Source organism: Notothenia rossii (assembly GCF_949606895.1).
Source record: "Notothenia rossii genome assembly, chromosome: 10".
Lineage (NCBI taxonomy): Eukaryota > Metazoa > Chordata > Actinopteri > Perciformes > Nototheniidae > Notothenia > Notothenia rossii.
In genome coordinates, this window is record NC_136908.1 from 46,766,360 (window position 1) to 46,794,280 (window position 27,921).

The 27,921-nt window shown below is 41.2% G+C and overlaps 1 protein-coding gene across 4 annotated transcripts in view; it reads right to left on the reverse strand.

Moving 5' to 3' along the window:
- Window positions 1-6: 6 nt before the first annotated feature.
- chchd3a (coiled-coil-helix-coiled-coil-helix domain containing 3a) overlaps window positions 7-27,921 on the reverse strand; it is a 70,762-nt gene continuing 42,847 nt past the window's right edge. For 3 of the 4 annotated variants that reach the window (XM_079656545.1, XM_079656547.1, XM_079656548.1), the window contains 4 exons: window positions 27,393-27,476; window positions 16,582-16,652; window positions 3,322-3,457; window positions 7-219 (listed from right to left, as the gene is read on the reverse strand). In XM_079656545.1, coding sequence (XP_079512671.1) covers window positions 97-219; window positions 3,322-3,457; window positions 16,582-16,652; window positions 27,393-27,476 — 414 coding nt within the window. In that variant the 3' untranslated portion in view covers window positions 7-96. Of the gene's footprint in view, window positions 220-970; window positions 3,091-3,321; window positions 3,458-16,581; window positions 16,653-27,392; window positions 27,477-27,921 lie in introns of those variants that run through there. The other variant, XM_079656546.1, reaches the window with a different exon arrangement.

Consider the following 27,921-nt stretch of genomic DNA (forward strand, 5'->3'; position numbering starts at 1 on the left):
TCTCTATCAGGGTGCTGTGTTCGGTGCCTGTGGTCTGGTTCGGTCCGGTTCTCCACAGGGTTTTTGAGGGTGCGTGTCTTGGTGCTGACTCATACCTCACTTCCTCCACTCCGGTTTGGTCTGTTTGAAAGTCGGTCGATAATCATTAATCCCACACAATAAACTCTTCATTGCTTTCTGTGTCTCTCTCTCCGTCTTAGCCCCTGTTCTTAACTTGTTCTGCAGAGAAAAACAGAAAGCAAAGAGCATTAGAGAGACATAAAAAAAACATTTTAATAGACAAACCAACAGAAGAGAAGGATATTATGTCCCACTGGAGACACGAGACGGAGAGAGGGAGGCCTTGAGAGTGCAGTAAAAGGGTGGAGGATTGAGTGAGTTGGAGAAGTGGAGAAAAGACCCGAGGGCAGTGGATTCCATGTTAGCGATAAGTGCAGCCACAAATCCCCAGCACTCCCTGTCAATAACCATTTGAACTGGCCTATTGCAGCTGGGGCCACTGCATGAAAAGTGCCTGAGAGGAAACTCTGGAAAGAAAGAAAAGAAGGACCCGGAACGAGGGACGTGAGGAAGAGAGTAACCTGGACAGGAAGTGAGAAAGAGAAATGTCTTCTTCCTTACCGACCAACTTAATAGTGGCATGAGATAAATAACGTTTCATTTCTGTTTATTTAGTGCACTAATGATCTGCCTAAACTCCACTGTAAAAAGCTAGACTTTGAAGATATGAGTAATTCAGTTTAAAGGAAATGGGCCTTATTTTTTTATCATTTCTATTTATCTACAATGTTCAAAGGGCTGAGAATGGGAACACAATTACATCAGATAACTTTAATATGGTATATCTTCTGAGCTTAGGGATGATCGGAACTACTCTTCTGTACAATACAGAACTGTTATGGTTGTTTACAACAGACACTTTTCACATTATTTGACGTGTGACTCACCTAGACTAACCTTATTGGTGTTTCTTATTGCAATATCAACATGTTGAGTGACTAACTGTTTAAAATAAAAGTAAAAGGGCAAATTCAATCAGTACATTTGATATGCTTCATCAAGAGTGATTTTGATTGACTATGATTGAAAATGATGAATGCCTTGGAGTTATATGCAGGTCTTTTTTCACTTTGATCCTTTTGCAAGCACAACTCCCTCTGAAACCCAAACAGGCCTCTCGTGGGCCCAGAGAAAGTAAAAAGGAGATGGAAGGGGTCAGTCTAAAAAATGAAGTGGAGAAGTAAACGATAGGGAGCAGGAGGCGGTCATGCGGCGAGAATATGGAATGAGGAGGCAAGCAGTGGATGAGAGATCGTCTCCATGATAAACTCTTATTCACAGAGTGAGAGAGAAAGAGAGACTTTATCTGTCCTTCCACTGCCTCTTGCTCACTGTATGCTATCTGGACCTGTTAAGTGCTGAATGCATTAGAAATGTGACTGGGGCAAATTGGATGGAGGGTTGGACGGAGGCAGTGAAGGAGGGAGAGTGACAGGGCAAAGAGGGCACTGAAAGAGAGCGAAAGTGGGTCTAGATGTTTTCACTGACCGGAGATAAGAGCGCTAATTATCAGTGACAAAGGCTGGGGGTGACCACGCCTGTATTTGGATGGCTTTAGTTCAGGGTTCAATAAAAAAACTAAGATTTAGGGAGATTTGGGTTTTTATCCCCAACAAAATGCTATCTTTGACAACTCCATCTTTACCCATGGTGAAGCAGCTTTCAGTGGAATTTAAGATTTGAAGAGGAAGGACGAAGAAGTGAAAGAGATTTTGCTGAAAATTGGATGACCTATGTTATCAAGAGTCTTTGACAAAAAAGGAGAGGAGATGAGAGGCTGTGTTTTGAGGGCACGTTTGGATCTTGTCCTCCAGAGGTCAAAGTCACGTCCTTTGACATTTGTTCTCAGAGCAGCTTTCCTGCTGGGCTCTGATAAAGCTGTGTAAACATCCTAATCACCAACCACCATCAGCTACTATCCATTCCTACTTCATTCCTTCCCCCTGTTTTGTCAGCTTTGTAACTCTGCATAATATTCCTTTAAATCCTTATCATAGAACTGTTATTTTTCTGCACATAATGACGTTCAAAGCAAGTCTTACACAGATAAGCGCAGACGAACAGGAGTGTGCTGTGATTGCCTCGGGGTGATAAACACAAGCAGATTAACATATCGTCGCAGGCTTGCTTCCAAACAATTTACAAGATCATAACAGCATCCGGACTGTGAACGCACCCTTGCTGAATCTTGACGAGGCTACAGGTAGTCCGTGTTAAGCGCACACGCACACAAATCCACAAAAATGAATAAAACATTTAGTAATTTACATGATATATAGCTTAAAAATCTGCTTGCATCTTACGTTCAGATCTAATACTAATACCCACGAGAGTGAGGGATAGACAGAAAAAACAACTCAGTTTTCCTCATTTCACAATGCAATTGTAAAAAAAATCTAATAGAAAAGCTCTATGAATGTAAATTGAGCCTTTTGGGGGCAAAGTGATGTTACATATTGCAAAGTGAGGGAGGGGGAATCAAGTTAATATCAACCTGAGTGACATTACTATTACCATACAGTGTGTGACCGTGGGAGACGGAGGGCGGGGAAAACATTTGCACTTGGCAATGAACGGAGAGAGACAATGGTATCCAACTAGCAGAAGCTACTCCCTTGGTCTTATTACATTAAAACACACACAGAGACAGTCAGGGGAACGCCTGTGTCAGCAAGTATCATGGAAATACACCAGAAGGTTTAAACTGGCTATTTAGAGGGAGCTTTATTCAGGCGCCAGTCGCCCAGCGGAAAGGATATTCTCCTGTCTAAAAGCCAGGAGCCAGTACATGTAAATGGATGCTAGCGTGTATGTGTATTACAATAATTAATTTAGACATTTAAAAAGGGAATGGCTTCTTAACTGTAGCTACCGTACACATCTATGGGCCCAATGACGTGTAACTAACACGCACATGGGGCTACTTTGTAATATACACATCGATTCAACTGAAAGCTACACCAAAGGATCAGGAGGCGCTACAACTTACATATCGTCTGTCCATGAGGGTGCATGAACACACTTGTCATTCTTATCAGACAGAAAAAAACATGTTAATTTGGAGGGGTTTACAATTATAATGTTTTATGTATTTTCCTCACGTGCAAAGTACAGTCGCACAGAAAGACACGCTCATTTATTTAATAAGCATTCAACACACAACAAAACATGCCTATGCAAAATATGCTAGCTTAGTGTACGAAATTATGTTTACATAAGATAAGACCTACAATAAATGAGATTAGTTCAGTAAACACGCACCTGTTTAGTGTTGTTGACACACTGTAGGTAAAGGGTTGCTATATTGGAGCAGTTGAGGGTTTTCCCGACGTTCTCCTTGTAGCACGCCAGGATCTGGCCCTGCAGGTCTGCACACACAGGGTACGTCTCATAGCGCCTGCGGGGGGGGGGAGAAGGGGAGAGAAATAGTGTGAAAACAGGGAAAATATGTTGTTAAAATTGAGGGCAGGGTGCTGCAAAAAAAAGTGTGATGGGATAAGGGTGGAGGGGAAGGATAAAAGCGTAAGAAAAGGCAGAGATAAATGTGTGAGTTAGAGTCAAGCGTGGACTGAAAGTGAAGGGAAATGTGTAAGGATGGGCAATTCAGAAAGATTGACAGAATACGTATGAGCTATAGAAATAAAAAACAAGAGAAGAGGATTACAGACATATTATGGGCTTGGTGGATGGTCATTTATCTCAAGAGAGTCCATGCCCTAAAAAGGAGGTTGATCTGCGCTGCATGAAACACAAACTAACTCTGCAAATCAATGCATAATGCAGGGGAAACAACAAAGAGCATCGGTTTATTCTCAAGATGCAACAACCCTTAGTTGCTACAAAGTGCTGATGATAATGATGATGAGGTCGGAATTACCGGAAAGCTAAGTATACACTCCTTTAAATTAGTCTCTCTTCTTATGTCTTACCACTAAGAAACGCTTTAAAAAGGCCTCACGGACAAGAGTATTGATCCCCTACTGGCTAGTAGTAAATCCATCCATTGATTCAGAAAGGCTGCCTGAAAGAGTGAACCATTTACAGACTGCATTGCTGTCACCTTCGAGTGGTCTAAATGGCAAATTCAATCTTTCAGCTTCCACAAGGAGGTTGTTGTTGTATATTGTGAATGCTAATATGTCTGCTTACAAGCCACACGTCACTAGCTTAGCACGCCCAGGTCTGTCCTTGAGGTCTGTTACAGCTTCAGTGCTGCCGTCTTAGCTGATCCAGCTGCTGGCCCTTCTAATGGGAAATGCAACGCTAAACTTCAGTGCATTTAAATGGGACTCTTATGTTATATCTATGCAATAGTTGGATCCTTTATCTAATCTAAGTAGTGGGATGTACCACCAGCGCTGGTTCCTACCCTAGTGTTAACTGCTTTTGTCTGTCTCTTCCCACACCGCATAAAAATCCATAATGACGACACATGTGCATGCTAGGGCTATTATGCTAATGGCGGTGTCATCGTTTTGTTCACACCAGTGCTCAGGACACTCCATCTGCCTCACTAAACGGAGCGCATGGGTGTGAAAGAGAAAGGGAATTTGCCCGTCAGCAACTCCGGAGATCTCAAAGGAATATTGGGGGTGAATCCGAGCCCCTGTAGTCAGAATCAGATGTTTAATTTGCCCCCTGGAGTGAGAAATTACCCTCCCGTTGGATACAAAGCAGGAGATTGGTAGCATGGGTCATTACCCAGGGTGCAATGCAGCAGGAAGCGGGTGCAGTGTGTGCATGTGTACATATGTGCATCACCACATGGTCATATTTGTTAAGGGAGCCGGAAAAATCGATAGTCCTTGTAAATGCATGTTAGTGGCAAATTGGATGTGCTCTCCATATTTTCAACTGTAATGTGATGAATCAATATACCTCATCATTCCCCATCAAAAACAATGCTCAGAGGCAAACACAGTAACACATATTATATCTGGAGCTAGTAAGGAACACTTCAAAAGGTAGAAATGGTTAATTGGGACACACTCTTGTTGGCTTTTTGCTTACATGAGGAGATCAATATCAGTCTTCTAAATCTGAAGCTACATCAGCTTAGTTTAGTCTCAGACTGGGACCAATGTGATCCTTAAGGTCCTTAAATGTGCAGCTCCACTAACATGGAACAGTCTGCAAAAAGAATGGAAAATGACCAAGCTAGTACCACTACATGTTTTTAAAGCTCGGTTGGATGCTACAAAATCAGATGCTGTTGGTACCTGTACATGTGGATAGATATTTAAATTGTAATCCCTGTACATTTTGCTGTATGATGTCCTTTTGTTGTTCTGTTGTTTATGTTTTTATGTTTTCATGTGTAACCTACTGCTGCAGGTCTCCCTTGAAAAAGAGATCATTGATCTCAATGGGATTTTACCTGGATAAATAAAGGTTTTGAAAGGTCGCTGGTAGACCAATTTTCTCACCTATCGACAGAGCCGTGTACATGTAAGGCTTTTCTAAATATGTTGTGGTTGTACAGTAACTACTTTGTTTACTGTAGAGACATCAGAGTGATATCCGTCTTCTCATCTAACCCTCAGTAAGAAAGTGAAAAAGCATATTTCCCCAAAAGTTGTTTGATTCCTCGTTATGTCTTATCACTTTGAGCGCAGACTGGAACATAACGCTGTTGGGTGTGTGGATAAGGTTCTGCATTTGCTGATCCATTGGGGAGAAATTCAGTCATTTGCTAGGAGGCATGACAAGGCCATTGCTCTGCGTCGGGGTATTGAACGATGACAGCAGTGCTAGCAGAAATAGCTGCCATCCTATTCCTATGGATCCTGGCACTCATTCATTACACCGCCTATGGGCATCTACAGGGACGAGCGGAGCCACATACACCCACTAATTACTTTCTTAAGCGTTCGCGTTAATACCAGGTGCATCCTGCTGATACAAACCAGTGTTTATCACCAGTAATGGCCTCAGAGAGAGAAAAGAGGACAGAGGAAGGGAGGGAGAGGAAGAGGGTGAGGGGGGTTGATAGAAAGAGCATTTCTTGATGAGGAAGAAGACAGTGGTACTTCTATTTTTGCTTTCTCTCTGCAGGAAGACACTGGTTGAGTTTATCATGGAGACAATAACACTGTCACATACACTCTGTGGCGGCACGCTGCATCCTCTATCATCTATCATTAAGATTAACATTAAGTTCCTGCAGCCAACCACAACCACAGAGCTGCTGGGGAATAACTGCAGCCCCCCCCCCCCCCTCCCCCAGTTTTACATTAGGTGCCCTCATGTCATTAACTATAGTGTTAAGGCTGTAGTGCTATGCTGCAGGGTGAGCAGATGCAAACACGATATGCATGTCATTTCAGGTTATACACCACAACCACTAAAACATGACCCCTTCGTTTACCCTAAATTCATGAAATGTACCAGTGTTTTGTTTTTCAAATCAGTTATCAAGCCTTAGTTATCTAAATACAAATAAGTGAAAGACTCAGTTTTAGGCAATCTTGTTTTCTTCTAGTGTACAGAACAGCAAGTCAGGGCAATATACATATCAACAGTAAAAAGCTGGAACTGAATACACATCGGATTATTCTACTGTGGGAATCATAGTGTGTGCTTAATAAATAAAGCCAAAAACATCAATCATCCAGTTCCTGTAACCTGAGGAGTAAGGCGTTCATAAACATCAAGACTGTATCACTCCAGAAGCAAAACCAATTTTTTTTTTTTTTTTTAAATAGCTATATTTAAATGATTTACAGGAAATGAAAAAGAAAGCTAGAGGCATTTTGACATTTTTTCCAGCCCTGGTTTGGTCTTAAGTTAGATTCCTGTGAACACGTTGTGATGTATTTGAGTCTGTTATTGGTAGAGAAGGACTCCATGATCACAGAGAAAAAGGCTGAAAAACAGAATTATATTATGGCAGAGCTCATCTCTTTCTTATTTCCTGACCCCTGCGATTAATCTCATGACCCAACATAGGGATATAAGCCCTGCTGGTGACACTCCCGCTGCGTATAGATTATTGTACAGCTCTAAAGATTGCCAATCAATTCCTCCACACTTTGTCTCTCCCATTTTACCATCTCTATCTTCCCTATATTCTCTCCCTTATCCCCAAGAGGTTCATGGGATATTTAATAAAACTGCATGTAGCGGGAGACACTGAAACAAATAGAGACATCCAGCCAGATATAACTGGTTATTATTTTCCGTATATGTGTTTATGTGTGTGTGTGCTGCACCCCTGTACCCCAGAGACAGTCAATCTAAACAGTCATATAGGGGTCTCGCCTCATGCCATCTGTAGAAGTAAAGATCTCTATAACAACACCTTATGAACCCCACCCCCACCACACACATATACACCAAGTAAATCCCTATTGCTTTGATCCGCTGATAGGAATGAAATGGCGGTTGCTTTAGATATGTACTTTACAGGTACTCTGCGACATAAATAACAAAAGGAAGGAAGGGAGACAACAAGAAAGAGAAGAACAAGGACAGGGAGGCAGATATGAGTAAGACCGGACTTCAATCTGTATATTTTAAATTTAGATGTCATTTAATATGCTATTCCTTGCACACTTATCCTACTTTTAAATGTGGTTAGCTGTCATTGTGCCCTTGTTTATATGATAAATAGTCTTTCACTGTCAACATGTGTATATTTTACTTTTTAATTATGTTTTATTTTCCATTTTGAGATGTTTGTATTTTATGTTACAATGCCTTCTACATCAATAAAGCAAATATGATCTTATCTTAAGAAAGAGAGGTGTGTTTGTGAGAAAGGCTGCAGAAAATGTTAGAAAAAAAGAGCGATATAGGAGAAGCAGACGAAGAGCCTCTGCGAAACACTCTAGGCACTCTGCTCACTTCCTTTATGAAGTTCTCCTTAAGGAGGGAACAGGAAACGAGGTTGAGAGGAGGGGCAGAAATGATATGAGAGGGTGAACGTGTCCCATTTAACATGTAATAAGGCAGAACAGATTACCTGCTCACTCCCTCTCACTGTCTCCCTCCCTCCTCAAGGTGTCCCTATATCATTTAATACAATCCCTTCTTTCAAGCCCCCCGCTGCACGACTCAGCACATTTCCATATTCCGATAGCTTTATGGCTACAGCTCCATTTGTCAAAGAATGTATTGACTGCAAGTTGGGGGACGACTGTATTGAGATCGATGTTGGGATTTTCATACAATATGCATGTGTTATGCCAATAAACTGGGCAAGGGACAGTGTCAGTACATTTTTCACACTAACCTATATTGACCATGACTACCATCTGCTGTGACAATGTAGAGCTAGTGCAGTGAAATGACATTCATAGATCTCCGTTAGGGGAAAACATGCTTCAATAGTTGAACAAAGTGTGAGGCACATCTGGAAACATGTACGCTCATCTGTCATCATTTGAGGTGCATTATAAATCCGAACAAAGACACACAGATAGACACGCAGGCATGCCGACAAACAGACCATTCCCTGGATAGCAACCGTCCCTATACAAAAATAAATATTTAATGTCTCCAGAAAATTGTGTAAACTTTTCAATCCAACTGCAAGTTTCAGTATTTTTCTTCATAACATATTGGCATGGCAAGCACTGGGTGGGCAATGATACATAGGCTTTAGCTACATCCAGCTACATTTACATAATATAAACTGAGTGTGCTTTTATCGTGCTGAAACAAGACTTTTTTGATATATTTACTGTAACTCCATAAAACCTTTTTCATTCAACGAGGGTGCAGTTTGGTGGAATTCTTGACACCAAACTGCACCTGACAAAACAACATCTCTAAATAGATTATACCAACTCAAAGTCTCTAAAGCTGAAAACTTGACGAAACCTTTAACAGAATAAGTAAACAAGATTACTCGCTCCACCCGTGTTTAAAACCTGACAGTCTTTGATACTTGGTGTTTTGTTTATTACCAAATAAATATGTAGATTCAATACATTTCTCTACCTTCTCAACATTACTCAAAATGTTGTCAAAGATGTATTGATGGATTGCATGAATCTTTAACAATAAATACAAAATTGATGCAACAGAGTTGTTGCAGCGGATTCTGGAAAGTATCTGCTTTTTCAAGCACTCCTAACCCAGAGGCCATTGGTTGAGCTGCTACAGGACTTTACTAATGGACTTCTCATTCTATTATGATTTAAAAGCACTTGCCAACGTAGGTAGCCATTTTATGGTCTGATTTGGTCATATTTCACACATGTTGCCAGTATTTATCCCCCGAACCCATGCTCTAACTCCTTCTTTCACCCACACATGACACACACACGACACACGAGCCACACACACACACACACACACACACACACACACACACACACACACACACACACACACACACACACACACACACACACACACACACACACACACACACACACACACACACACACACACACACACACACACACACACACACACACACACACACACACACACACACACGGTAATGCCTCTGGGTTCCGGTGGGCATGTAAACAAATGCATAATGCTGCGCTATACTTATTGGCCTCACCCGGTTGCATAGCGTAGCGTAGCTTATTGTTTAGGTGTCTTTTAATAAGCAGGTAGTCCTATCATTAGCTAGAACTATCTAGATCTGATCGAGATGGACATAAACGCGAGTGAAGTCTAATCTGAAGGGAGAGAGAGATCAGTTGCTGCTGACGAGTCGACATGCAGCTCTGCATGATCACCTGCAGCGGTGGGCGGACAAAACACACACTTCAGGTTAGAATATCACACGTAGCTATTTTAATTACTTCTCAAATTACATAAACTAGTTATAGATATGTTTAGTTTTACTGTCGGGTCACTCATTACTGGATCCACCAGCTGCATGATACTGGCGGGATGTCAGGAGAGGGAGAGAGTGCTCCGTTTATTATTCCCGTGTTATTGTAAATTACTGTACACTTTTTAATAGTTAATCTACTATAATTAGTTTGTTTAATATCGAATCATATCAATTTGTTTTAAAGCTCAATAAATAACAAAGAAGGCCTTAGACCGGCACTTTTGTCCGGAAGATTTAAACTTTAACGGACATGCTGACCGACAAAAAAATATTCTAACGGGAACTCTAACACACACACACACACACACACACACACACACACACACACACACACACACACACACACACACACACACACACACACACACACACACACACACACACACACACACACACACACACACACACACACACACACACACACACACACACACACACACACACACACACACACACACACACACACACACACACACACACACACACACACACACAGCAGCTCTAGACAGTATGGATTACCCTCGCCTGCCACCAGATTGAGTTCCCAATCACCATGTTCTCTATTTATCATCATTTGGGTCCACTTAGGGGTTAATAGGGTTAAGGGGTGGGTGCCGGTTACCCCTTAAAAAGCCCTCATGTTCTCTCTAGTTAAGGCAGGCGTCAGTACCGAGGGGGGTAAATAAATACAAATGATCCAGTTAAGGAGAAAAATGACACATTTCGCTCACGCTGCTTTTTAAAAGCAGACCTGAGTGACCCCCTGCAGTGAAATCCATCAGCATGGGTAAGAGATTGAATGAGGGAGAAAGGGAGAGAGAGGAAGGGAATGAAAGAGAGAGAATCAAGACAAGCATCTGGGATAAAAGATTGCAAAAGAATGGAGGGAGAGAGTGTGAGCAGAAAGCGAGGGAGGCAAAACAAGAAAATAACAAAGATGGGAGTGAGCGAGAGAGATTTAAATTAAGACAGAAAACACTGTTCGTAAGTGAGCAGTGAGGGAGACAAAGAAGGATGAGTGTGTTCGAGGAAAAATAAAGGGAGTGTGTGTCCTTTCTGACCCTACTTATACACTCTAATACAAGGGACTGGTGGCTTTAAGCAGAGGAGGACAAGATTATTCACAAACAAATGCAGGTAAAAGATGTACCGATTCAGCTATTCTAATTCGTCAAAGACACCTTTAAAAACAACGTTGATCCAAAACAGAGACTGGCACTGCTTTGTGATCGGTAAGCATGAAGTGCTGTTTTTCAGCTTTTCTAAGAAATGCTACATGTCACTTTCTTCCTGTTCCATCACTCCAGCCACTGTGCTTTTCACTATATGAAATATCCCTGAAGAACACAAAAAAAAGGAATGAAAGCTGTGAGTGGTTTAACCAACCATTTCCAATGCTCTAAAGTCACTGACTCAGCCACTAAAAGGTGTGTGTGTGTGTGTGTGTGTGTGTGTGTGTGTGTGTGTGTGTGTGTGTGTGTGTGTGTGTGCACCCACGCAGGAGGCTAGGATTGTGTGTGCTTTTTGCAGCCAGCACAGTGAAGCTCTTAAGGCCGATAGAAGAGCTTTTAAAGCAGTTATTGACTTCTGTCTCTTCAGCTGACCACCATCGTGTCCCTGCACCTGCGTTGCCTAGCTACAGAATTAAGGTTCGCCCTCACCTGACAGAGGGGTCAACGCGCTCCTCAGTCTTGCCTGCCTCACGGACTTCACAGAAAAACATCTCTGCCAATACGACTGGAGTGCTTTGCAAAAACGTTCCTTCTAAATGAATCCCCGTCATTTTTAAATAATTAATAAAAAGTTAATTAAACATCAATAAATCATTACTTCATTCATTTTGGGACATTTATTGGCTTAAACAAACGGGAGCACTGCCAAGAAAATGGAATTGCTTTACACTTTATTTAGATATTAAGGCAGTAGGGTGGAAGCCTTCTGGATTTCCCCCAGCGTATTTATCCCTTTCAGTAATGTGAAAGATAAAACAAATGCAACAGTCTTGCAATGCTTCTTTGCAGGAACATGTGTTGGATTGCATTAGGTTGCACAGGACTTACAGGTTTTGTGTCCATGTCTTTATTGCAAGAAGCAATGGTTTGTACAACATTTAAATAAATGTGTGAAAAATTTTTCGCTATAGGAACCAAGTTGTGAACTCAGTGGAGATTAGGTTTAATGCATCACTGTCGATATGTTGGAGTTATCTTTATTACATGATCAAGTGTTGTAGGCCATGCTACTGAGTTAATCATTGAATTTGTTTAAAGACATATTTGTACCATGAATGTACACGTGTCGGTTTGTTATCTAGCATAGGGTCATGTAACATGTGATAAGGTCAGAAAGAATAGTGTTGCAAACCAAAGTATAGGAATTCCTTTAGAGAGTACATGTTTGAAACATGCGGCATTTTATACTCAACAAGCATTGTGAAATGTATTAAAGCAGATACAATAAAGTGGTTCATAATGTTTATGGTTATAAGGGGTCTAAAGAGGAATGAGTGGGATCTACTTTCTCCAACATGCTATGGAGGAGAAAACAGACAGGTGTGGTCTCTTGACCCTGAGCTGAAGGAAAACAACGAGCCATTCAACAAGCTTTGCTCCACGGAACGCCTCCTCATTCCAACTTTGCGTGCATGAGCGGTGAGATGAAGTGACGACGGTGTGGCTGCTGTTATTGTCAACTGGATCAAATTAAAAAAATATGTATTCAAAAGAACTACAAAATAAACAACAGACAAAGGGAGTGAGTGTGTAGCCTGCGGGAGGAGAGGAGTGACAGTGAAGTGACAGACTCAAATGAGATATTATTCTCTATGGCCCACTGTATAGGGGGGGAACTAAAAAACGCTCAGGTTGGACACACACACATGCACTCTCAGTCACAAATAGAAAAGCATGAAAACACACTCTTTTATGATCGTATCACAAATGCCACCATCAGGGCTGAAAGCTAAGAGGAATCCAACTTTGTGTGACCTAAGAAGTGAGATGGAGACATAGAGATGATGGTCTCAATCCTTCAGTATTACACATTCACAGATATACGATGTCCCCATTTCTTCTCAATCCTGTAGGGACCCTGAACCAACAGTGACCAGCTTCAACAAAGAAGCCCAAAGCCCCACCAAAGGTTAACACTGACAGGAGCTTTAGGACCACTTTTATTTCATTCCCCATCCTATCCCATCTTTTCGCATAATCTCACATCCATCATTTTCCTCCATGCCTGTCAGTTTGCATTTCAAACTAAAGCCCCACTGGGTCACTATAGCCCGTGGAGACCCGCACACACTCGCAGCAAATATCGACATGCATATATGTGACCTGGCTCTAATTCATTCATCCTCACACACACATATGCTCTTTTACATACATGTGGTGCAGCAAAGGTCACACATTCAGTGTTGGACAGTGTGATAATGCATCAGACTTGGATAAACAACTGGTGGTGAAGGTGGCAGGATATAAATCAGATGCAGGGAGAGATAGCCTCCTTTCCACTGGCAACTGGGAGCTATTATCTACAGTCAGTGTCACAAGTGAATAAAAAGCTTTGTTCTTAAGTGTCTGTGTATGTCTAACACACTATAGGATCAAATTATCTGTTATATGGTGTGCATTTCTACATATATGTGGAAGAGCTGTTCACCAAACGGTAAGTGTGTTGTTAAAAGCCCTGCAGTTTATGATCCATGGTTACTATGTCGTTTTTACAATTTGTACAGCATTTGGTAATATTAATCTAAGACGATATTGTTAGTGTCCATCATTTTGTGGGGTAAAAAACATTGAAAATGATAAAAATGTTCATGGCACTGATGAGTTTATGAAACATTATGTATACAATTATTTTGTAATTTTTTCTGACATTAGTATTCATCATACGGCTATTGTGTGTGTGTGTGTGTGTGTGTGTGTGTGTGTGTGTGTGTGTGTGTGTGTGTGTGTGTGTCAGTGTGTGTGTGTGTGTGTGTGTGTGTGTGTGTGTGTGTGTGTGTGTGTGTGTGTGTGTGTGTGTGTGTGTGTGTGTGTGTGTGTGTGTGTGTGTGAGTAGATGTAATGATGTCACAGTGATGCAGTTGCGTTCTGGTTGGGAGAGCGCCATCATTCTCAGAAAACTCTGACGGGAATACTGCAGCAAAACGTCAGGGGACAGCTCTACTGCAGACGTACGCTAACAGCTAGTCACAATCTCATATTTTGCACACACACACACACACACACACACACACACACACACACAAACACACAAAAACACACACACACACACACACGCACGCACGACCCCCCCCCCCCTTGAGTTCCTTCCCCTCACACTTTAAATTATTTATTTTAACATCACCAGGGGAAATGCCCAAACAGCAAAGAATGGAACATATAGCACACTGGCTACCTGCTGAAGCCTATTTTGTTCAAACTTTTGTGTATCACCGAAGTTAACCAAAGAGGCAATACCATTACCGGTACTGATACCATGAAACCTCAGTGTAATTTAACTGAATTATTTTTTTTGTTACAAAGAATGTATTTCCGCATTTCCACTTTTCTTTTCAGGTCCTGAGTAATGAGTTCCCTTGTTGAATATTACGGCGCATCAACCCAAAAAGCCGCCATAAGATCAGTAGGTGGCGTTATCTAGACACATTCACTCTTCCAAAATGTCGTCCAGTCGAGAGACCTGATTTTCCTGACATGGATGTCACAAAGAAATAACAGTTTGGCCTTATGGAATTCCAAACTGATCTGACTTTATATTGTAAACACAAACCACACAGCAGCCCTAATTAAAACTTCCAAAAGTACATATACATAACCCCTGACAGGCAGCCCCCTCTGGTCCCACACATCATCTCCACTACACTAAACCGTAGCCTAATATCAGCCTTAACACTAATCAATCCCTGGAGTACTATCAGTCTCTTTACAGACGCACTGACGTGAGCTGGAGCAGGGAAATGAAGACATTCTAATAAGAAAGATGTCATCTCCCATAGTTTATAACATCCTCACATTAACATATCAAATGGTAATTCTATCAAGTACGGATAAGGCTTTTCATTTTTTTTGTATCTCCTTTTCTTTTTATCTCTGGGGGACATTTTCAACTTTAAGGAAATCAAAAGCCTGTGTGAGACAAAATATTTTCTGTTATTATTCAACAGAGAACACAGATAGCATCTTATCTCTGTATGGTCTCAGAGAGAGAGAGAGGAAGAGAGAGCTTTGAGGAAAGGCACATGCATTATGTTCACAACAGATGAGTGCATCCAAACATACACCATCACACATGAACGTAAACAAAGACGGGCAAAACACTCCCTGTTAAATCCAATTAACCCTCCGCTCTGATCCCCTCAATGCATCCCTGCCCCTGTCTTGTAACACCAGACCTTCCCGCTATTTCATTAGCACACACACACATACACACACACACACACACACACATACATGCAGATAACCCCCCCTTCCTTTACCTTTCCACAATTGCAATCCAGTCACAGCCCTGCTAATGCACCTCCTATAATCCAATCAGCCAATCACTGCCCTTCATGCAAAGGCCTGTGTCACATGACTACCCGCACGTTAGCTCAACGTTCGCTGGCAGTTAGCACTGTCATTTTTGAGCTAATGTTATTCCAGTTTTTCTTTAATGTGATTTGGGAAGTCTCAGCTTCGGCTTTCATGAGTCTAGCGCTAAACCCCTGGTGGGCTAGGCTAATCAGTTTCCAGCATTTCGGAGGGAGACAATGATCCCGGTGTTAGCGCTGGCTAATGACAAGCTAACACAATTAGCCTTGCCTCCCTGGAGAAGAGCTCAGAGCCAGGGCCCATCTTGCCCCACCTCCTGCCGTCTCTTCATCCACTTTTCCTACATTACTATGGAGCCTAATGGCCTCCTTTTAAGGAGACAGATGGAACACGGATGGAGAGGGATTCTGCATCCTCTTAAGTTACACATATGTGTCGGAGATGTGCTACACCCATGACTGCTTGGTTAGCTATTACCTCCTCTGTTAATAACTACAATGAAGTACCCATTCCTTTTACTGAAAGGTGTGTCTACTCCATGTGCTTCCAATAATAGTGAGTGTAGAACTATCAGAGTCAGGATCATACATTCCCTCATGGTACTGTAATGCAATTTGAATCAAATAGGTTTAAAATACATCATTACAATTCTTAGATTGCAAGTGGTAGGTCGTTTGTATTACAGCAAATGAGTCAAACCTATTTTAAAGCCAATTTAAGTTTTATTTTCTGCAGCACAAAGGTTATCTTATGCTTGTGTCTTAATGTGGTATTAACTGGTTTCATAATGCTGTTTCACCCATGTCTAGTTGAAAATTAGAATTAATAATATTCTTCTAACACAGAAACATTAAAAGGGCACGAGAAGCGCCCTGTCAGCTATTATTAATATGCGATCAGCCTTATCAGTGGACAACATCATCAACATCAGCTAATGGGCCGTGCTAATGTGATCCTGATTGAAAGACATAGGTTAGTGGCTAGCATAATTCAATACTGTATTTATTTACTATTCCACATGGACTTCTTATCTTCTATGCCAGGAAAAAAATTGGATTTTTGGCAAAATAAATAAATAAGCTAAGGAAAGCAACAATCAGAGTTCTATTTTTGGCGGTAAATGAAAAACTGTTGCGAGTTAAAACCCTTGATCTACTTTGGATTGAAAGTGTTTAAACTCACCTGAACTTAGCATTCACTTGGTCGGCAGCTTTATGGTAGTTCTCTGTGGTGACCTTGTAGAACTGAGCACTCTGCAGAGAGACACAAAGAAAGCCAGTGAGTGAGATAAATGCATAAAACAGTGATTGTAATCTCCCATATAAAAAAGCCTATCCAATTTATTCCCATCTTCCCTGCTCTCAAGTTAAAGCTATTTAAGCAAAAGGAAACATTTCAGCGAAGTGATGAATCGTGAAAGTTCAGATCTGATATCGCCCTGTCTACAGTGCAGCCGAGCCTGCACAGCCCTGCCTGATCTACCACCACTCAACTCCATTACATCTTAGTGGAGAGGGATATTAGGGGAACAGGTCTATTACCAGTTTGCCTTTTGTCCACAAAATGGAAGCTAACTTGGTCTACAGGTGGAGAGTGGGCAGTATATGCGTGGATGTATGAAATCAGACTGGGCATCTGTGTGTGTGTTTGTGCTTATCCTCTCTCAAACGACTGCTGTAATAACAGGCAGCAATCCTATAAGGTCAGAGGGTCGCTAGTCAACAGCGTACAGACCACCAGTCATAAGTCTCCAGTGACCCATAGCAAATTAACTTGTAGCTGGACCCCTCAACCTGAATCACCTCTTCAAACACCGCCATATAACATAGCACATACACCATTTATACTACTCAAGAAGATCTGGTTTGTCAGCCCTCAGTGGCTGTTATGCACATTTATGATCAAATGGTGAGAGGTGTTAAAGTGTGATGGATGGCTTGACAGAACGTCCTATGAGGTTTCGATCCAGGGGGAAAAAAACATGCAATGTCTACCAATGCCTTTCTGTCAGGTACTCAACTTGAATGATAGTAATACCTCCATTAATACCTTCACTCAAAAAGTTCACTTCACACAAGCAGAACAATATTTTCTTTACATATTTGACAGTTAAAGGTTTTATGCTAAAAGAGAACAATTATTTGTGAGCTATATGTGCCTTAGTAAAGGCCTGACAATAACCTTAGGCTTAGTATTTGTCATGCACAAAGCACAGAGCCCAGGAGCCAGCCAACCCATCAACATTACTGGAAACCAAACACTTCATCATCTTGCATAAATTACAGATACATTAGAAATGTGACAAATTAAGCCTTTTGGTCCCAACTGCCCTGACTTAACCTTCCAGCAGGGAGGACATTCATCATAGTTCAGAAAAGATCAATAGGAATGAGCTGCACTGCTGAAAAGATCAATAGTTGTGTGTTGTAGAGCTAAAGGAAGATGGGACATGACAATGCTGACAAAAGGTCTGATACACATTTGAGTCCTATTCATTTGGAATGACAGTAAGGGTTTGCAATGGATTCAGAGACCTTTTTTCACAAATACAGTGGGGCAAAAAAGTATTTAGTCAGCCACCAATTGTGCAAATTCTCCCACTTAAAAAGATGAGAGAGGCCTGTAATTTTCATCCTAGGTATACCTCAACTATGAGAGACAAAATGAGAAAAATAAAATCCAGAAAATCACATTGTCTGATTTTTAAAGAATTTATTTGTAAATTATGGTGGAAAATAAGTATTTGGTCAATAACAAAAGTTCATCTCAATACTTTGTTATATACCCTTTGTTGGCAATAACAGAGGTCAAATATTTTCTGTAAGTCTTCACAAGGTTTTCACACACTGCTGCTGGTATTTTGGCCCATTCCTCCATGCAGATCTCCTCTAGAGCAGTGATGTTTTGGGGCTGTCGCTGGGCAACACAGACTTTCAACTCCCTCCAAAGATTTTCTATGAGGTTGAGATCTGGAGACTGGCTAGGCCACTCCAGGACCTTGAATTGCTTCTTACGAAGCCACTCCTTTGTTGCCCGGGCGGTGTGTTTGGGATCATTGTCATGCTGAAAGACCCAGCCACAGTTCATCTTCAATGCCCTTGCTGATGGAAGGAGGTTGTCACTCAAAATCTCACGATACATGGGCCCATTCATTCTTTCCTTTACACGGATCAGTCGTCCTGGTCCCTTTGCAGATAAACAGCCCCAAAGCATGATGTTTCCACCCCCATGTTTCACAGTAGGTATGGTGTTCTTTGGATGCAACTCAGCATTCTTTCTCCTCCAAACACGTCTAGTTGAGTTTTCACCAAAAAGTTCTATTTTGGTTTCATCTGACCATATGACATTCTCCCAATCCTCTTCTGGATCATCTAAATGCTCTCTAGCAAACTTCAGACGGGCCTGGACATGTACTGGCTTAAGCAGGGGGACACGTCTGGCACTGCAGGATTTGAGTCCCTGGCGGCGTAGTGTGTTACTGATGGTAGCCTTTGTTACTTTGGTCCCAGCTCTCTGCAGGTCATTGACTAGGTCCCCCCGTGTGGTTCTGGGATTTTTGCTCACTGTTCTTGTGATCATTTTGACCCCAAGGGGTGAGATCTTGCATGGAGCCCCAGATCGAGGGAGATTATCAGTGGTCTTGTATGTCTTCCATTTTCTAATAATTGCTCCCACAGTTGATTTCTTCACACCAAGCTGCTTACCTATTGCAGATTCAGTCTTCCCAGCCTGGTGCAGATCTACAATTTTATTTCTGGTGTCCTTTGACAGCTCTTTGGTCTTGGCCATAGTGGAGTTTGGAGTGTGACTGTTTGAGGTTGTGGACAGGTGTCTTTTATACTGATAACGAGTTCAAACAGGTGCCATTAATACAGTTAACAAGTGGAGGAAAGAGGAGGCTCTTAAAGAAGAAGTTACAGGTCTTTGAGAGACAGAAATCTTGTTTGTTTATAGGTGACCAAATACTTATTTTCCACCATAATTTGCAAATAAATTCTTTAAAAATCAGACAATGTGATTTTCTGGATTTTTTGTTTTTCTCATTTTGTCTCTCCTAGGAGGAAAATTACAGGCCTCTCTCATCTTTTTAAGTGGGAGAACATGCACAATTGGTGGCTGACTAAATACTTTTTTTCCCCACTTTACATATACAGTATACAGTAGTTACAGACAAAATCATTTATATTTCTGACATCAAAATGCAAACTGCTCTCCATAACAAAACACAAAAAAGGGTTTTAGATATCAAGATACATGTACAATATATACTTTATAGACGTTTCAAGTCCACATGTATCAAATGTAAATAATGTATGCCTATGCAGGGTCCCATGTCCCGTGAGTTAAGTCATGCTCTCTAATACGCCTTCCATCAAATTTAAGATGCAAGTTCAGGGATTTATTTGCAGAAGGTTTGATTGTGTACGGAAACGTGAACAAATGTAAATATCCTTCGTGAAATGCATAAACCAAAATAATTTGATAAAAATATAAAGGGGTCTTAATACTTAACAGATCCACTGCACTATCCCTCAGGCAGACATTAGTTTGTATGTTAAACCCAATAAAGAAGTATGCCCAAAGTTTAAGAGTTAACTTGTAAGCTGCTGTTCTATCTGTGCCCTCTTGGCCTTGAATCAAGTGGTTTTCAGTGTAGACAAAGAAACTGTCAAGAGCTAAGAAAAGTATTTCAAAGAGAAGCTTATAAACAGATAAAAAGACTAACTGGAGATTTTTTTTAAGTTGCCAAAGACGCAAGAATAAGACTTCTCCTGGGTGCTGAGATTCAACCATTTTAACGGAAAGAGAGTTGGAAAGAGACAAGTTTGGGTCTCTGTTTAGAATACTAAGTAGGTAATAATACAAGCCTAAATGGCACTTTTCAGTGCACACATACGCCTGGAAAGACAAAAGGCCATGTGTGACAATGATAGCAGGACCTTTCAATATACATACCCACAAACTCACAAACTCGCTCGTTCACTGTACAGAGCAGTGAAGAGTGTCATTTGTGTGATTACTGAGTGTTGTCAAATCATGATTTCCTGCTGTTGCCCCAACTGATTTCAAGAGTAGCCCTGACTTTTTTGTTAGCCCAGTGAGACAAGACTTAGTTAACACAAGTCTCACAAAGAGCTTTTTCGATTGCTCTCAAGCTATTCTTTGTCAATTGACTAACAAAATGGACTAACAAAATGTGTAGCAACCACAACCTTGTTAAACAGTGTTTCTGTTTGTTTTCATCCTATTGACTCTATTTGTTTTCACTAGGTTTCTGGCTCATCTGGAGCCATACAAAATGCTGGTGGGGGGTGTCTCAGACAAATTAAGTCATTAGTGCTAATGCACTGCAGCGATATGGAGAAGATAGAAGATGCACCCCAACGCAGGCCCCAGCGCAATTTAGAGGAAAAGCCACACATTTTTAATGAACACAACAAATAACTCCCTGTCCTGATGGCTCCTTTCTCTTATCTGCTGCTGAGCAGGAGGGCCGGAATGGGGAGAAACCCCACCATGTTCAACATGTTCTGTGGTTCTGAAAATAAGACTTCTGCTGTGTGACTCAGTGCAACTTGCTCAGAAGGAGAGCGAATAGGCAACAACATCTCTAACCATATGTTAAGGTAGAACAATTGAATTTTACATATGATGATTATACATTTGATGAATACATCCAAATGTTGGCTGTTCCAATTTTAAGGGGAGATCTTAAGTGTAAAAACGACTCATTGTTGTTTCACGATTGTTAATCAAGACAAAATCTTGCCTCAGTTGCTTCCTTAAGTCTTTACAGGTTGATAAATACGTGGCTTAAGTGATTACTTGTGTTTAGCTAAGCTAACTGGCTGCAGCTTCATATTTAGCATAGATGAATATTTCCCCAAATGTTGAATATATATTTAATTTGACTTCTTTAGTCCTTGTAAGCCTGTGTAAAATGAGTTCAATCCTTATTTATTTGTTCAATACAATACTATAGCAGACTTATGATTAGATACTGTAAATCAACAGTCTTTTCTTAAGTCTTAAGAAAACACTGAGCACTTTAAGCTCACATTTCAAAAGTTGTATCTCTACATTATTAGTTTTGCCTCTGGATCATCCCTGCTGTCGGATTTTTTAAACATAAACAAAATGTACCTCTCTGTTGTTGTGAAATCACCACTCTTTGAAAAGACTACCCATTAAATCCCTGTGAATCCCATTATGCGGCTATAACAGCAAACAGACAATCTCCAGCGACTACATTGATCGCCTCGTGGTGAATGAGAATTAAAAAGATGTATTAACTGCTACAATACAGCAGCAAGACAAACCATAAACACCTGTTTTCAGTTTAGGTTACATTTGAACAGACAACAAGCAAAAAGAGACAGAGGGCAATAGACTGAGAGGGATATAGAATGACAGACATAGGAAAAGATGAAGATACCAAGACAGAGATAGAGAGATAGACGCTATTACTGGTTTTTGTAAGGCTCTTTCCTCTGTATTTCTTCTTTTCACAGAGCTGTGGAACTTTGCTATGAGATGGCAATTGCTGCAGTGATTGTCCTCCATGGGAGAGCAGAAAAATCCAATTTCATCGATATACAGAGAGATAGTAAAAAAAAAAAAACAGAGAAGAAAAATCCTTACTGAAATTGAAGCATTGAGGGAAAAACACCACTCCAAGAAAAAAGAAAGGAAAATGGAGAGATATATAGAAAGACAGATGTGGCGAGGAGGGGGGCCTGGAAAGAGACATGGTCGAGGAAAAAAAATGGCTAGTTGATTGTTAAATATGAGATTGTTTTACAGCAGGGCAGGTATTGAGTGAAAATGTAATAAATATATAGATATTGTTTGCAGCGGCTATTTGGTGGCTGTGGCCCCAATGAGCGGCGGCAGCAGCAGAGGGCTGAGCTGCCTGGGAGCCTGGTGATGGCCTGTCACTGGAAGCCCCTCTGATGAATGGCTATGTTGGATTGGAACAGACATGTAATATATATCAGACTTATATTTCTCTCTCCGATTCCCTTTTTGTGCTGGTGTGCACGATGCTGGCTGTGGGAATCCTGAGGCAAAGGGAGGAGTGGAGGGAGATAATATTAAGCTAGCAGTACCCTCCAAATGAAATAACTACAGCTTTGTTCACTGCCGTGCCCACCCATACAGCATCACCTGACATGCTCAACAATGTCAGGCAATATAGTCATCAGCTATATATATCCTTGAAGTGACACAAGAGTCTACTTTATGATTGTTTATAAGTTTATCATGTGGGCATACCCTATTTCAGGGCTATTCAACTACACATTCAGTTGGGCCAGATTTTATAACTACAAAATTCAGCTGGGCCAGACATTCAGCGGCCTGTAAAAAGCGGGTGGTGAAAAATTTTAAACAAACACATATTACTGCGATGAAAAACATGCAATTTTTATTCATTGTTCATCTAACAAAGGTATGTCAAAAAGTGCATAAAAACACAACAAATTAGCATTAATTTAACAGAATCTGAAAAAAAAGTGCACAGTTGTAGCATTACATTTGTTTGCTTTAGAAGTCAAATATTCAGGTTATTTTTTTTGAACCAGGCACATCACAAAGTGCATTTACTGAATACAATAATAGCAGTCTTAATACATTTCCTGACATACAAAAAAAACAGCTAAAGAGCTCCAATGCAACACAAAGAGGTAGTACTGTAGCAATACTATTAACAAGAAAATCATACGTTTTGGTCACATTTGACCCAGACAAATTACAAAGTGCATTTAAATGAATACAGAAAGAACTGTCAAGTTACCCTTCAGTGCACAAACCCATGGGATACAGGTAACTATATGAATGAATACTACACTACACGTCTACTATAGTAAACTAGGTGCTTACTATCACCTCATTTGTGATTTGTCATCGCTGACTTTCTAAATGGGAGAAGGGACATTTTTAGTTTTGAACAAGAGCAGTGATCTTTGGCTCATAGGATGTCAATGCAATCCTAAGACATTGGTGAAGAGTGCTGTCAGTCAGGGAGCAGCGAGTGCTACTTTTGATTGAGTTCATGTGTGAAAAGCTTGATTCACATGTGTATGTTGATCCAAACATACTGAGCACACAGATCGCTACTTTCTGAACGTTAGGGAGCTGCTGTTTTTTGACATCACTCCAAAACTTTGCCGGCCCGTTAGTCCGCTGCATGTCAATAAGTTCCAGTGTATATTTCCCCTTGTCGATGCAGGGGACCACTTCCTTTGCTCTGGTTGATACTTCCCCCTCTATTGCAACAGTGAAGGGGTCTCTAGCAAAGCCCATCATCACCTCTGTGGGCAGAGCAAGTCCATCCAATCGACCGGCAAAGTTCTCTTTCAACCTCGCAATGAAATCTGTCATCACATCCGTGATTTTTGACGGAGATGTGATGTGTTTGGGGAGCGTCGGAAAATGCAGCATCCGACCCGTACTCAAGTCGGTCGCGAAAAGGTCCAGCTTGACTTGGATCTGCTCTACAAGATCAATGACCGTTTTGTCTCTGTTTAAGCTTCAGAGTTGAGAGGGACATGTTTTAGAGTTGCTATCATAGGACCACCGTTACTAGCACCACTAGATGCACTTTCAAAAAACGTGCTGCGTTGTGGTTTGGTGGTTTCTATGCAACGCGGAGTGTTGCGTTCATGGTCTGTACTAGTGTAGGAATTTGGCTACGGGAGGCTGGGCCACTCGGGAGTTGGTTCTGGGCCGCATCTGGCCCGCGGGTCGCCAGTTGAATAGGCCTGCCCTATTTCAACACCCTCACACATTTGTGGGTGCTACAGACTATTGTAAGACAGTTTCTTTTCCCATCAGACATGAATATTTTAATCAGCTTTGATGTGAAGGCGATGGTTCGTTTTGGTTTCACAGTTTAATTATTTAAGTTCATATAAGAATTATGCATGACATAAAGTACAAATTTGACCCGGATATGGATACTGTATGTTTGTTGTCCAGTTTTTCTGTCTATTTTCATACATACTTATCTGTTTGTAAGCTGCATGTTGAGCTTTGCTGAGCTGTATGTATCTTCCTTAATTTGCTCTCTCTACTGTCTATATGTATTTAGCTTCTGGAGTGGACGTCACTAACCAAGTGAGAGTTACAGTGATTGAGTGAGGTTTAGAACATGCCAAAAACCCTGACTTTGGTATACTGCTGGGATTGTGTTGGGCGAAGGGATCATGGACTGATGCAATGCTGAGAGTGCGAAATGGAGCACTGTGGCGGGAACATGAAAAAGGAGCGTTATTAACACAGTCCAAACAGACTGCACCCCCTATGGAGTCCCAAGCGGCTCGCTACACAGCAAGACAACATGCAATATGCCCACCATTGATCCTCACTTACAAGCAGAATCACACATTACGCACACATGGTCGCCACTTCTGCTGTGTTGTGTTTCCATAGGGCCATACATCTGATACAATTAGCAAATACAAAAAATGTTGGAATGATGTTTTAATTCCTATGCAGGCATGAAAAAATAAGACACTGTTCAAACTCCTGCATTGAAAATTCACTGTCTTACATGACTTACAGCTTTTCTTTAAAATGTATTCAGTGATGGTTGGAGAGCTGTTTCAACCTTTCTTTTACTCTTTTGTTCTTTATCATTCGGTGACATTTGATCTTTTTTGATACTACTCTTCTGTCTCTTTCTTTGACTTTAGTCTTTGTCTAGTTCTTATCCTCACTCACTCACAAATGTCACTTTATCATAATTCCATGTGATACCTTCGGGGTACAATTCCAATTTGTCTGTCCTGTCTCCTTTTCAATCTTGTCTTTCCTGGTGTCGAATTTCTAGTTTCCTCTTTTTTCCGCTAGCTTCTGTCTTCAATACAGTATCTCTTTACTTGGCTCTTCATCGCTCCCTTTCTTTCTTTCTCAATCTTCTGCCCCTCTCTGAGGTGTGAAGGTGATTTGTTGACACTTTGATCTAAGGAATATTGACAAGTGGCCAACGTGAGTGATGGATGGTCAGTGCCTGAAGTCGATAATGCCTGTGTAAGTTGGGACTCATCGCTTCTACCATCAGCGCTCACATCTGCTCCTCTAGAGGGCGATTCAGCCGAGCTACACTGAGCGAAGACGCAATAACAAAACACTAGTTGAAGAGATGAAAGAGAGGCTCAGGTATAAGGATGGATCTCCAGGGTATTAGAGCAACAAGAGAGCATGCCTGCATGACATAATATTGCAACATTTTTAGGTATTTTGCCATGCCGTCGACCTGCTAAGAAAAGTCGGTAAAGTTGTTTACTTTACTAATGATCCATCTCTTAATTCCCACCTTCCCCTAATGTCAACCAATGGCTTCTCTCCTCTCCGCTGCCCAACCAGAGTTGCACAGACCAATGCACTTCCAATTACTGACAGAAGTCCACTACCACTCAATACCCACTGGCTTGGCTTAAGTATTCCTTCTCAGTGAAGGAAGGACAATTTGTGCGCTCTATTGACTCAAAAGCTGGACTGTCTTCTTTTATTTAATGGTAACTAACAAATGCATACTAACATATTAAAGAAGCATGTTTAATTATTATGGGCTGCTTGATCAAACAGCTCAGAAGACGTTAAGTAAAAACAAAAGTATATTTAATTCCCATAACACTGATGTGATATTTAGCATCCTTGGATTCCCATAAGTTCCTAAGAACAAGAATATGTGAGTGCCTACCTCTTTCTCAGTGAATATCTGGCTTCACAAATGTTGTAAAATGTTCACTTTGCTACCACTATAGGGAGCATTTGACTTTTTGCTCTCTCCAAAGGGGATAAAACTCCTTCCCAGCATGACAGCCTCATTTTAAACACATTCAATTGGGCGTTATATCCTTCCTAAGGTACACGTATGATTTGAGAGCAGCATGAGCAGCATAACCCTCTCTACACACGTTAAAAGGGCATTTGACCCTTGTGGCCCGCCTTGCAGGCGGACGCCTGGGTCTCCCTGGGACCAGCATGGAGCTGCGATTTGAAGTTGGCAAAGCTTGGCAGCTGACCCTTGTCCCCCTCCATAGGACACTGGTTTGACAAGGACCATCAGGGTAGTGTCATTTCCAGGGACAGAAGGACTCACACAGGGATGAATGAGATGTAACCCTTTGTCCTTCAGGCGGAGGGTAGAAATTAAAAGAAATAAAGAGCCCCAGAGAGCAAAAGAGCAGCAGAGACAATTACGAAGAGAGCAATGCAGACCACACTGGGGAACGCATGCAGAGTTAAAGTTGAGGGATGATAACAAAAACAGTAGGGCAGGGGGATGAAGAGAAGGAATATATGTGAGACTGTACTTAGGCTGAGCCCTGTGGTGACCGAGCTCTCTGTGAATGCTGGCTGAATTGTCTGCATTATTCTATGTGCACTGCTATGTGTCGATTCAAGCATTAAACATTAATAGAAGAAGGTTATAAAACCCCAGGCACATAAACCAGAGCTGCAGTCCATGAAGCATATTCTTAACATTAGTGATGATGTAATCTTGCTTGGTGGCTGTATAATGTGGTATTGAGTGTTTCTTTTGTCCTCTGTTGTAAAATGGAAAGTTTTCTTTTTCTTTACTTTTTGTGTCTTCGATCTTTGTATTTTCTTAAATGTTACGGTTCAGTTTTGTTTTATTATTTAGCTTTTTAAACATCCTTATTGTAGTTACTCTCTATGTAGAGAAAAACTCTGAAAGTAATTGATTTCCATGCAAGGTTTAGTAAACATTTGTATGGTTCTACATAAAGCATGCGCAATGCATTCACAAGAGCCTGTCAGCTATCAGTTGGTTTGTGCTGTCTAAAAGGTGTTTGTATCGACATTCCCAATCTTAAGACCACAACCCTGTAATAGGAGACTGATTTACCACTCTCTGTAGAACCTGGCAGATCCTATCTTTGAAAGCTGGGTTACAAATTAATATTACCAGTGAACATAAAAAGGCCTTTTCAGGTTGTTGTATGGTTAAAAAAGTGTCTTACCCTCTCCTCCAGCCGGGCCACCTGCTCTCTGTAGAAAGCATCCTGCTTCTTTAGGTCTGCTTCCCTGGCCCCCAGCTGCTTGGCCTAAATACACACAAATGAAAACACACACAGAAATATAAATACATGGCTCCACATCCAGAATACATTACATGTGTGCTCAGTGGAGCATTGACAATTTCATCTAACGGATCACCTAATGCACACATAAACAACTATACACAAGAGAGGCAAATAATGAGTTTATATTAAGAAGAGACGTGTTATAACACAACGCAGGCCTTCTGTTTACGGGCTATACTTAGGAACAATGTGTGAATGATTTATATCGCATAATGTCTGATGATGTGTGTTCTGCACCTGCCAGCATGTAAATACGAGGTATACGAGGGGTTTTTGCACCTGGGAATATGTGCACATTTTGCCTAAAATGTTGAAAATACACCTGTGTGTGAGAGTGATGATGCCTTGGCTTGTATTGTATGTGCTTCTTTGTCCTCTCCTGTTCACTCTTCAGCCAAAGCACTAT